Here is a 12,412-nt window from a genome sequence, read left to right as displayed (position 1 = left end):
AATGTATAAACGAGAAACCTGTTCAATGGCTACAAGCACATGGCTAGGTCACATCTGCTACACTTAAGCTAACTAAAAGGTTATGCATTTAGGAACTAACTTTCAAACATTTGCATATTTGATTGAGGGGGACATCCATCAAATGTGGTAGGCTGAAGTCAAATGTGAACTTAAAACTCACGTTGACTCTAGCAGCCTCTGCCTCAGCCTCCAGCTCCTCAGCCTCGACCTCTATCACTACCGGGATCTTCCTCTTCTTCACGGGAGTCTCCAGGTCAACCTTTGTGGGCTGCTCCTCTGCAATGCTCTCCTCCACTGCCGTGATGTCTGGCTCCTGCTCCTCAGATACCAGTGCTGCCTTCTTTTTCTTCTTCTTGAGGGGAGCTGGTGTGGAAACCTCTACCAGCTCCGCCTCAGCGTCTACAAGTGTACGGTTTGAGTCTGCCGCAGTCTTTGTTTTAACCTCGGCCCCCACGCTCTGTTCTTCAGCCATCTTCTTTTTGAGCACGGTTGGTGTAGCGACTTCTGCTGGCACCGTCTCAGCGGCTACAAGTAGGACGTCCGCTTCAGTTTCTGGCTGCATTTCACCCTCAACCTCCACACTCTCCTCTTCAGACTTGGCCGCCTTAAGTTTCTTCTTTTTCAGGGAAGTGGTGGCGATGCGGACGTCAGCTGGAGGCTCCTCAGCTGGAGTGGCCAGTGGTTTAGGGCCTGCTGGTGTCGTGTCAACCGGTGCTGAGTCTGTTTCAGCGACCTCTTCCTTTGTGCTCTCAGCACTCCATTCAGCCTTCTTCCTCCTATTCTTCTTAAGTGGGGTGTCCATGATCTCTTATACAGCATCTGGCTTCGTCTCAACCTCCTCTACGGTTGTCTGTTCCTCAGGGTCCTGCTTGGTGCTCCTCCTCCTGCCCTTCCTCTTGGTTGTGCTGGTAGTAGCAGTCTCAGGGACGCTCTCTGGCTCTGTAGCCCCCTCTGCAGCCTCTCCGTCATGGGTAGCTGGAGCAGCCTGGTCTTCTGTCTCCGTGGCTTTCACACTAGCCTCCGGCACATCTGTATTAGTCTCTGGTTCTGCTACCGCTTTCTCCTCCTCCTGTACAGGCGTTTTAGACTTCTTGGTCTTCGTGCTGTCTGGTACTGGTGTCTCGCAATGGGTCTTCTGTCCAATCTCCATGACAGATGATAGGCTCCCCACCACTATATCCTGTGGAGTTTCTGATTGGACCTCTGTCTCCATGGCAGTTACCTCTGAGGGAGTATCAGTGACCTTCATAGGAGAGGCGTCCTCCTCCAGGACAGCCTCTTGCTTCTCCCCAACATCGGTGCGCTCGGCTGGGGTAGATGTTTTCTTCTTTACCCTCGCCTCTACAGAGTCTATTGGGGCAGAGAGCTCAGTCTTTGCTTCTGTAGGTGCTGCCTTCTTAGCGTCTGTCGTTTTGCTCTCTGTTGTAGGAGGAGTTGTGTCCGCCTCAGCCTTCACTTCCGACTCCTCCGCCACCCGGTTCTGCTCGCCACTCTTCACTTCTCCCATGCTCCTCTTCTTCCGCGTGGTGGTGTCACCGGGTGTCTTTGCTGGTTTGCTCTTGTCCGATGCTGCACGCTGGCCTGACTTCCCTGGTTTTGAGTCGTTTTTCTTGCCTGAAGTAGAAAATATGGAGATAGCAATGATGTAAGAACAACACTGAACAAAAATATGAACACAACATGTAAAGTGTTGGTCCCATGTTTCATGAGCTGAAATAAAAGAGCCCAGAAATGTTCCATACGCACAAATCCTTATTTCGATCAGATTTTGTGCACAAATGTGTTTACATCCCTGTTAGTGAGCATTTCTCCTTTGCCAAGAGAATACATCCACCTGGCAGGTGTGGCATATCAATAAGCTGATTAAACAGCATGATCATTACACAGGTGCATCTTGTGCTGGAACAATAAAAAGACACTAAAATGTGCAGTTTTGTCACAACGCAACAGATGTCTCAAATTGAGGGAGCATGCAATTGGCATGCTGACAGCAGGAATGTCCACCAAAGCTCGTCAGATAATTGAATGTTCATTTCTTTACTATAAGCCAGCCCCCCAATATAATTTTTGAAATTTGTCAGTATGTCCAGCCGGCCTCACAACCACAGACCACGTGTAACCACGCCAGCCCAGGACCTCCACATCCAGCTTCTTTACCTGCGGGATCCTCTAAGACCAGCCACCCGGATAGCTGATGAAACTGAGGAGTATTTAGGTCTGTAATAAAGCCCTTTTGTCTGAAAAATTAAATTCTGACTGGCTGGGCCTGGCTCCAAGTAGGTGGGCCTATCCCAGGCCCACCCATGGCTGCACCCCTGCCCATTCATGTGAAATCCATAGATTAGGCCTGATTTATTTATTTCAATTGACTGACTTCCTTAAATGAATGGTAACTCAGTAAAATTGTTGAAATTGTTACGTTCATATTTTTGTTCAGTGTACATTCAATACTGAAAAAATATATAAATAAACAAAGACGCTTAATATCTATGGCAATCACGGTAACAAAGACATAAGGTGAAAGGTTAGTGTATAAATAGTGAGTTTGAGGTACCTTTACATTTCTTGGCTGGTGAACTCTCTTCCTCCTCCAGGGCTGTTCCCCTATTCATCCTCTTTCTGCTGCCAAACATTTCATCGTCATCCTCATCCGTTGACACTTCCTCTGGGTACTCGTCCTGTGGGAAGACTCCTGAGAGAGCGAGAGGAAGACAAAAGGAAAAGAGCGACGTCAGCTTCTTTGCACATCTATAATAGGGATACTCTGTGATTGAATAGTTATGACCATAAGGATTCCTACCGTCACTGAGGTCCCGGAGACTGCAGGGGAACAAAACCGAAAAATAAGACTGCCAGTCAGAATACACAAGCTGAACAAATTCCTCTTAATCTGAGTTCATTTCAAGCTATTCTAATGTAAGTGTGTGCGTTTACTTACGTCTTGATGACTTTGTAGAGTCTCTGTCTGTTGTGGCTGGGGGTGTTGCTACGGCTGGCTAGCCCAAACAGCCTGTCCGCCAGGGCAGAGTAGTCAAATTGGAGAACAGGTCCGATCCCCTCCTCCAGACTACCTTCATCTTCCTCAGTTGATGCGGTGCCTAAAACCACAAAGGGAAAAGAGGACAAGACTTATAAAATATTGAATATCTGGACATTTTTAATTAGAGGCCTTGTATCATTAATAAGACAATTCCGTATATTGCAATGTAGACTTGTGGAAGTCAAGATAATTTCTCTACCAGTTAGTCCTCAGAATTTCAATGCCTACAGTTGGTCTGCTTTCCAATGGTTTTCATGGTGGATTTCTTAGCAGCTTTTTTGCCCTTGGGAGGCTCCTTTTTCTCTTCCTCCTCTTCAGAAGCCTGTCCCGAGTCAGACTCCTCAGACCCTCCACCTGTAGCATTCACCTCCTTCAGCAGGTCTTCAATGGCGAAGGGAGCCTGGTCCACGATGGCACTGAAGATGCTGCCGCAAATAGCCTTGAGCAGGATCCGACTGGGACAAAGGAAACAAGGGGGGAGAAAAAGAGAAGGGGAATGCGTAGAGTGGGTTAAAACAACAGTCAAAGGGCGATGGCCATTCATTTGAAGAGGGTCATATATAAAGACAGTGGTATTACTCAAGTGGCTGTTGTCAACCCTCGCACAAAAGTTCCCTGTAAAACTCACTCTTTGGTTTTGGATGCTGTTTTGCAGAACGGGTCGATAAACGTCAGGTTCTGAGCCGCTGTGAGCTGCAATCACAAACAAAGGCCTAAATCATTAAACTGTGGTGGAACCAATCTCAGCATGGAACTAGCTCACACACACAACATGGATTCCTAAAACCCAACAAACCCTAACCATTATTATAACAGCCATATCGGTATCATACTTTAGTAATACCACGTCTCTACCTTCATAAGCCGATTTATTGATCGATTTATTACCTCACAATTATATTCCTAATTTTAGCAGCAAAACTAAATCTCGATCAGCACTTACAGTAACCATAGGTTATACCTCAGCTGAGCCAACTGCAGCCAGCTCTGTCATGTAGAGGTCCAGTATGTGAAACTGCAACCCACAAGGGTCTCCGCTGGTGCTATGGAGGACCTGAGCAGTCAGGAGCTCCAAAAACCTGGTCACCACACTGTAGAAAGACAAAACAAGTTAGTTGAACATCACAGGGAGGATGCGTGCAAAAGGGCTTAAAGGGACATTACAGTTCAAACTCGTAGTTTATCAGATGTTTAGGGTCAAAGAATCACCCACCTGGTCTCCCATTCTTTCCTCTTCATCATTTCAAAAGAGTTCCTGAACACGAAACGAACCAGCTGTCACAGAGAAAGACAATGAGAGACAGGTAATGATGTCATTTCTTCATGTCCAAATTATTTTCACAGTTTATTCTCCAACTATATGCAATGATTTATTGGGTAAGGAGAAGCTGATAAGATTTTGATGGATGAATATACTGACCTGGAAAAACTTATCCATGCGAAGCCTGTCAATGCCAGTCCATTCTCTTTTGATGGTCTGCAGGAAAGTCTCCAGAAACAAAAACACTACAAAAGGGATTAGAGAGTCAATGAAAAAAATAAACAAATCTCAAATTGGAGTACACTTTCTGTACAGTGTCTGTCAATTCTCCGAAAATTTGTTCACAGACCCATAGGAAATATTTAAAAAATGACAATAATGAATACATGGTAGCTTCTTTTTATGAAGACTTACTACTCTGGACGTTCTGAAAGTTATGCATCAGGCCAGATATCTGATTCGACAACTCCTCCTGTAGGTAAAATTCCTATTAATGAAACTTCTCTTGGACCCACAAATTGTCAAACTTGCGTATCAACTCTAATGGTTTAACCTTTTTACATGAATTCACATAAGTTGGGTCACAGCGTGACACTGACGTTACCTGAAGAAGTGGCTTGTCCTGCATCCACAGGCAATAAAAGAGGCCCTTCCATAGTTTAAGTAATTCGTCGCCTGTGAAACCACCTAGAAAAAAGGCAATCGGTGAAACAACTGGATAAATTACTAACGTTACTATAAAAGGAAGTTGGCAACTTTGTTGGTCGCATCGTTACTGGGCTTGTGCGACTTTTCTTTAATGTGTTCTACATCTTAAGACCTTTTACATAATTGTTTGTGCTAATGACAAGTTAACTATTGTATTGTTAAACCGTGAAATTCCGATCTTTTAACAAGCACAAACGAATCAAAGGGTTAGAAAACTAGCAATACGAAGAGATGAGGCGGACATGCTGCGTATCCCTTCCACCGTTATGTTAAAAGAGAAGTGCGTGGTCCAATTTCCCGGTAAGCCCGTTAGCCTTACCGTTGATTTTCTGTGACCTAACACTGATATACTTTCTTAGCTTCTTGATGGCCTTTGTCCGCATGGGCTTCTCGTTAGATGCCAATCTTTGAGCGAACTGGATCTCTGATTCTTGTTGTATTGGCGCCATGTTCCCACTAATTCATGTGGAAACACATTTCTCTGAGCTTTTCGCATGTGTTTTACCTCGTCGCAGGATGATGACTTCACACTTAAAATAAATGGCCGCTATTCTGCATTTCATCACAGGGCGGCAATGTTCACTCAACTTTGACTCGTCATTTTTACCCTGGCAGAGTCCATGGAGGCTATTTATAATCACACCCAACCTTTTAATACTGAGAGAATTCCTCAGTGACATGCAAATCCCAGAACAGTAATTATGAGATAGACACTTAGGCTATTATAGAAACATCTTTATAATTGAAATAGACTGAACAAAAACATAAACGCAATTTCAAAGATTTTACTGAGTTACAGTTCATATGAGGAAATCAGTCAATTGAAATCCATTAATAAGGCCCTAATCTATGGAATTTACATGACTGGGAATACAGAAATACATCTGTTGGTCACAGATACCTTTAAAAATTGGGCTCCACAATGGACCTCTAGATCGCATCACGGTATTTCTGTTTATTCAAATTGCCATAGATAAAATGCAATTGTGTTCGTTGCCTGTAGCTTATGCCTGCCCAAACCATAACCCCACCGCCACCATGGGCCACTCTCTTCACAATGTTGACATCAGCAAAGCGCTTGTTCACACAACGCCATACACGTGGTTTGCGGTTATGAGGCCGGTTGGACATACTGCCAAATTCTCTAAAACCACGTTGGTTTTATGGTGGAGAATTGAATATTCAATTATCTGGCAACAGCTCTGGTGGTGCGCTTTTGAGAACTGTGTTTTTCCCCTAATTGCATTTAGCCTTATAGCATACTGCCGTGCACGCATTACTGCCCCTAACACGGACGACACTGGGTCAATTGTACGTCGCCTCATGGTCCTCCCGGTCGCGGCTGGCTGCGACAGAGAGGTATAGTATTTGAATATTGAAACAATGTTGCAAATGTCGGAGCAAGTTTTATAAAAATCTCCACTGTTGAAAACGAAATCTAAAAGAAATGTGAGGTATTGTCTAAATGCTTTTAATAGTGGAGATCAAGTTCATAAAGTGCCTGGCTTGGCTGATGAGACAGTGGATTGCGCAGTCAGATGGAACAGAGTAAATCGGCTAAATCAATGACGTTAAAATGCCTGTGGTAACTTGTGGAATAGACGCCGGCAGGAATGCGGTTTTAACCAATCAGCATTCAGGATTAGACCCATCCGTTGTATAATTGGGCAATAGGGCCTGAGGAGGTGTGGTATATGGCAAATATACCACGGCTAAGGGCTGTGTCCAGGCACTCCGCGTTGCCTCATGCTTAAGAACAGCCCTTAACCATATATCACAAACCCCCGAGGAGCCTTATTGCTATTATAAACTGGTTACCAACGTAATTAGAGCAGTAAAACTAAATGTTTTGTCATTCCTGTGGTATACAGTCTGATATACCACGGCTGTCAGCCAATCAGAATTCAGGACTCAAACCACAGTTTATTACAAGTTATAGCACACTTTTACTCACACCAAGGTAAACCTGATCATCATCAAAATCATCTGATCTGACATCTTTAGCTACTCGTATCTCTGTGAAACATTCCTCTTAAGTAAAAATTAAACCAACGGACTGCTGCCTCTTCTGTTTACAATTGTCATGACAAAAGGGGTTCGTTTAATCTCCCCCGGACACCCGTGTAGGCGTGTTTTGCACTGGCTGAAAGTTGATTGCATTTGATTTAGAACCGGGCTGCCTCCCGAGCTCGAGTCATGTGCCCCGTTCAAAGCCCAAGGCGAAGTTGGCTCAAAATAAAAGTGAGGTAATTAAGCATGTGTAGTAATTAGTAGGATTCAGTGGCGTGTATTCATGAGTTCCAAGGGAACCCAGGCTTCCCCCCAAAAATTACAAAATAATGTATCGTTCGTCTCTGTGTTTCATAAATGTTCTTCAATTTGCAAGAGGTTGAATGTATCTCACCGGAGAAAGCATCTGAGCGAGCGAAACAGCGCCCATCTGTCTGTATGTGTAGGGCATTTATCTGATGCTGTCTGGTCAGAAAGAGTATGACATTGTTGCTGCCTCTAGCAGTGAATGCAAGGGAAGCCAAGTGAGCATTTGGCCTCCCTTGATAAAAAATAAAATAACAATAACCAATCAGCATTGAGCTAAACTGAGTGAGCTGTGAATGGTCCTGGTGTACCAACAAAAAGTGTCAAAGGAAGACAAACGCCATGCTTGACAGGATTTTTTTTTTATTGTTGCATTTTGTTGTGTTGTTGTCCTCTGGTGGCTAGCTAGGTAGCTAAAATTGTCCCTTTCCTAAATTAGCTATCGATGGAGATTGGTATTTGGACTTGTGGTTTTACTTAATTCTCCATATTGGCCAATGATTATAAAGACAATTCTGATCCAACCCTAAATTCATACATTCATTGTGCCCATGTAGCTAGATGTAGTATGCTAATGTTAACTACAGTAGCTGGCCTGGCGTATCATTGCCCATGAAAGGAAGTTAGGCTAGCGAGCAAGTATTTTTGCCAGGTGTTGTCACGTTCTGATCTGTTTCACCTGTCCTTGTGATTGTCTCCACCACCTCCAGGTGTCGCTTATTTTCCCCAGTGTATTTATCCCTGTGTTTCCTGTCTCTCTGTGCCAGTTCATCTTGTATGTTTCCAAGACAACCAGCGTTTTTTCCCGTTCTCCTGCTTTTTGTATTCTCCTTTTTCTAGTCCTCCCGGTTTTGACCCTTGCCTGTTTCTGGACTTTGTACCCACCTACATGACCATTCCGCCTGCCTTGACCACGAGCCTCTCTGCCATTCTGTACCTCCTGGACTCTGATCTGGTTTTTACCTTTTTGCCTGTCCACGACCATTCTCTTGCCTACCCCTTTGGATTAATAAACATTGTAAGACTCCAACTATCTGCCTCCTGTGTCTGCATTTGGGTCTCGCCTTGTGCCTTGATAGTACGAACTGGCCATGACAGACCCAGCAGACTTGGACCAGTGCCGCCAAGCTGTCTCCCTGCAGCGAGCCACCATTGGGAGACATCAGGAGTTGCTACAGGGCCTTTTGGAAGGGCTCAGTTCCTTGACAGAACGCCACGACCGTGGGAAAAAGGCTATCATGGAGCAAATCAGGGAGTTAGCTCAGAGACTACCTGCCACCTCTGGAAAAAAAACAATCACCCAGTAATTTTTTCCCTATCTGTGGTGAGTTTGTTCAGCCTATCCCGACTCCCCGTGAACCCCACTTACCTCCTCCAGAGCGATATTCGGGGAATCCTGGTCCCTGCCGGGGTTTTCTTTCGCAGTGCTCGCTTATTTTTGAGCTACAGCCATCTTCGTTTTCTTCAGACCAATCGAAGATAGCGTATATAAATACGCTAATATCGGAAGGGCGCGCTCCTGGGCTACGGCAGTTTGGGAACAACAATCTGCCATTTGCGGTCATTTGGTTGAATTCATGGATGAGGTGAGAAAAGTTTTTGAGTCTCCTTTATCCGGGAGAAAGTCGGCCAGCAAACTGCTTGACTTACGTCAAAACTCCCGTAGTGTGGCAAACTATATGGTGGACTTTCACATGTTGGCCGCCGAGAGTGCCTGGAATCGGGAGTCTCTTTTCGGTACTTTTCTGCACACATTATCTGAGGAGGTAAAGGATGAGCTAGCTGCTCGGGAACTGCCAGGGGACCTCGACTCTCTTATCGCCTTAACCATTAAAATTGATGGGAACGCAAGAGTGAGAGGAGGTCTGGTCTCTGGCACACTCGTGCACCCGATATGGCGCATTCACCTCCTATGGAAACCGGAAGTTTCCGAAGGCAGCTCTTCCGAGAGGAGTCAAAGTCCCCCGAGCTCTCTTGTGAATCAACGACGAGTGAGTTGGATACTCCTAAGCCTATGCAGTTGGGAAGAACTAGGTTATCAGTTTGGAAGCGCTCACAGAGGATAAATAATAACTTTTGTCTGTACTCTGGAGGGGCAGGACATTTTTATAGCTACCTGCCCTATTAGGAAACCCTTGTCTCTAGTGGGTACCAGTACTATGGTGAGTCAGATTGGGAGTTCCCTAATTCCCATCACCCGCACACCCCTTTTCGCTCTTGTGCTGTGGGGAGACCAATCTAAGTCTCTCCGAGTGCTCGTTGACTCTGGGGCTGATGAATGTCTTATGGATGCCATGATAGCTTCGGAGCTTGGTATTCCCACTCAGCCTCTCTCTGTGCCCATGGATGCTAGGACACTGGATGGCCGCTCTATAGGGGAAGTCACCCATAGTACTGTGCCCGTTCAATGATGGGTTTCTGGTAACCATAGTGAGACCATACAGTTCCTCCTCATTGCATCTCCCCATGTCCCGGTTGTGTTGGGATTTTCCTGGCTACAAAAACACAATCTTGTGATTGACTGGACCACAAGCTCCATCCTGGGTTGGAGCCCATTTTGCCATTCCCATTGCCTTCAAGCAGCACAGCCTTCCCCAAGTCTTCCTCCTCAGGATGTTAGCAAGACTGTGGATGTCTCTGCTATTCCTACTGAATACCATGACCTCCTGGAAGTGTTCAGTAAGGCACGTGCTACTTCCCTTCCCCCGCACCGTCCTTATGATTGTGCCATTGACCTTCTCCAAGGCATTACACCTCGGGGTCGATTGTATTCTCTGTCCGGACCAGAGACCAAAGCTATGGAGGAGTATATAGAGGAGTCTCTGGCCACTGGGGCCCTCCGTCCTTCTGCATCTCCTGCCGGCGCAGAGTTTTTCTTTGTGGAGAATAAGGACAAGACCCTGCGCCCATGCATTGACTACCGGGGACTTAACGATATCACTGTCAAAAATCGTTACCCCTACCTCTCCTCGGCGTTTTAACCTCCCCGGGGGGCTACCATGTTTTCCAAGTTGGACCTTCGGAATGCCTACCACCTGATTCAGATACGCGAGGGGGATGAGTGGAAGACAACCTTCAACACAGCCAGTGGACATTATGAGTACCAGTTCATGCCATTTGGACTCACCAACGCCCGCGCTGTCTTCCAGGCTTTGGTCAATGATGTGCTTCGGGACATGCTAAACCGGTTTGTGTTTGTCTACCTGGATGACATCCTGTTTTTTTCCCGATCTGCCCAAGAACATGTCCTCCATGTGAGACAGGTCCTTCAGCTCCTCCTGGAGAACCAATTGTTCGTGAAAGCCGAGTAGTGTGAGTTCCACCGCTCTTCTATCACCTTTCTGGGATATGTCATTGCCCGATGGAAATGTTCCGATGTATCCTGGAATAGGTGAAAGCAGTGGTGGATTGGCCTCAACCAACATCCAGGGTGCAGTTGCAACAATTTCTTGAGTTTGCAAACTTCTACCGCCGTTTCATTCGGGATTACAGCACCCTGGCGGCCCCCTCTCGGCACTCACCTCCCCCAAGGTACCATTCAAATGGTCTCCAGCTGTCGACAAAGCCTTTGTGGACCTGAAGCATCGGTTCACAACAGCACCCATCCTCCTCCATCCGGACCCCTCGCGTCAATTTGTGGTGGAAATGGATGTTTTGGATGTTGGAGTGGGGGCCATCCTGTCCCAGCGATCTGCCCAGGATCAGAAGCTTCATCCCTGTGCCTTCCTGTCCTTGTCCCATCGAACTCCTGGCGGTGAAGATGGCGTTGGAGGAGTGAAGGCACTGGCTGGAAGGAGAAGAACAGCCATTCCTGGTCTGAACCAAACATAAAAACTTGGAATATCTCCGTTCAGCCAAGCGCCTCAACTCAAGGCAGGCCCGGTGGGCCCTCCTGTTTACCAGATTCAACTTTACAATTTCCTACCGTCCTGGGACCAAAATTGTGAAGCCTGACGCTTTCTCCCGCCTATACAGTTCCTCTGCCACACCGTCGACTTCCGAAACCATTCTCCCTACCTCATGCCTTGCTGCCACTGTGGATTGGGGTATTGAGAACCTGGTTCGCGAGGCGCAACGCTCCTAGCCTGGACCTGAAGGAGGCCCGGCTAACCGGCTGTTTGTCCCTAACCCAGTCCGGTCCTGGATCCTGGAATGGGCTCATTCCTCCAGGCTGACCTGTCTTCCAGGGTCCCGTCGTACACTAGCCTTCCTTCGACAATGTTTCTGGTGGCCCACAATGGTCCCTGACGTCTCTGCCTTCGTCACCGCATGCACTGTGTGTGCTCAAAACAAGACTCCACAGCAAGCTCCTTCTGGCTTCCTGCAGCCACTACCGGTTCCTCATCGTCTCTGGTTTCATATCTCTGGACTTTGTCACTGGGCTCCCTCCGTCTGATGGCAACACTGTCATTCTAATGGTAGTCGACCGGTTTTCCAAGGCCGCTTGTTTCATCCCTCTCCCCAAACTACCTTCTGCCAAGGAGACGGCCCAGCTTATGGTGGGGCATGTCTTCCGGATCCATTGACTCCCAGTAAACATGGTCTCCGATTGGGGTCCTTCGTTTTCGTTTCAGTTCTGGAAGGCATTCTGCACCCTTATTGGGTCGTCGGCCAGCCTATCATCCGGATTCCATCCCCAAACTAATGGTCAGTCGGAGAGAGCCAACCAAGACCTGGAGACCACCTTAAGGTGCCTGTTCTCAACTAACCCTACTACCTGGAGCCGTTAGCTGGTCTGGGTGGAGTATGCCCGGAACACTCTTTGCAGTTCTGCCACGGGACTCTCGCCTTTCGAGTGCTCCATGGGGTATCAGCCTCCAATTTTCCCTGAACAAGAGCAGGGGGTCAGCGTACCCTCGGCCCAGATGTTCATCCGCTGCTGTCGACGTACCTGGAGAAGAGCCAGGGCGGCTATTCTCAAGACCAACTCCATGTATAGTCGACAAGCGGACCGTCGCCTGACCCCAGCTCCCCACTACCACATTGGGCAGAGGGTATGGCTTTCCACTCGGGATCTGCCCCTTCGTGTAGAGTCCCGCAAGCTGTCTCCCTGGTTCATTGGTCCT

At 47.0% G+C, this 12,412-nt stretch overlaps 1 protein-coding gene across 1 annotated transcript in view; it reads right to left on the bottom strand.

The window, feature by feature from the left end:
- The window catches only part of LOC129816240 (ribosomal RNA processing protein 1 homolog B-like), a 36,502-nt gene extending 30,956 nt beyond the window's left edge, over positions 1-5,546 (bottom strand). Inside the window, 12 exon segments of the mRNA XM_055870483.1 lie at positions 182-1,635; positions 2,576-2,713; positions 2,822-2,841; positions 2,960-3,119; positions 3,290-3,516; positions 3,690-3,754; positions 4,023-4,152; positions 4,275-4,336; positions 4,482-4,567; positions 4,737-4,794; positions 4,927-5,009; positions 5,350-5,546. Of these exon segments, the coding sequence (XP_055726458.1) occupies positions 182-1,635; positions 2,576-2,713; positions 2,822-2,841; positions 2,960-3,119; positions 3,290-3,516; positions 3,690-3,754; positions 4,023-4,152; positions 4,275-4,336; positions 4,482-4,567; positions 4,737-4,794; positions 4,927-5,009; positions 5,350-5,479 (2,613 nt within the window). The 5' untranslated portion in view covers positions 5,480-5,546.
- Between the last annotated feature and the right edge of the window lie 6,866 nt (positions 5,547-12,412).

Source organism: Salvelinus fontinalis, chromosome 19 (assembly GCF_029448725.1).
Source record: "Salvelinus fontinalis isolate EN_2023a chromosome 19, ASM2944872v1, whole genome shotgun sequence".
NCBI classification, from domain to species: domain Eukaryota; kingdom Metazoa; phylum Chordata; class Actinopteri; order Salmoniformes; family Salmonidae; genus Salvelinus; species Salvelinus fontinalis.
Note: the sequence above shows the minus strand (reverse complement) of the source record. Positions and strands in the feature narration are given on the sequence as shown.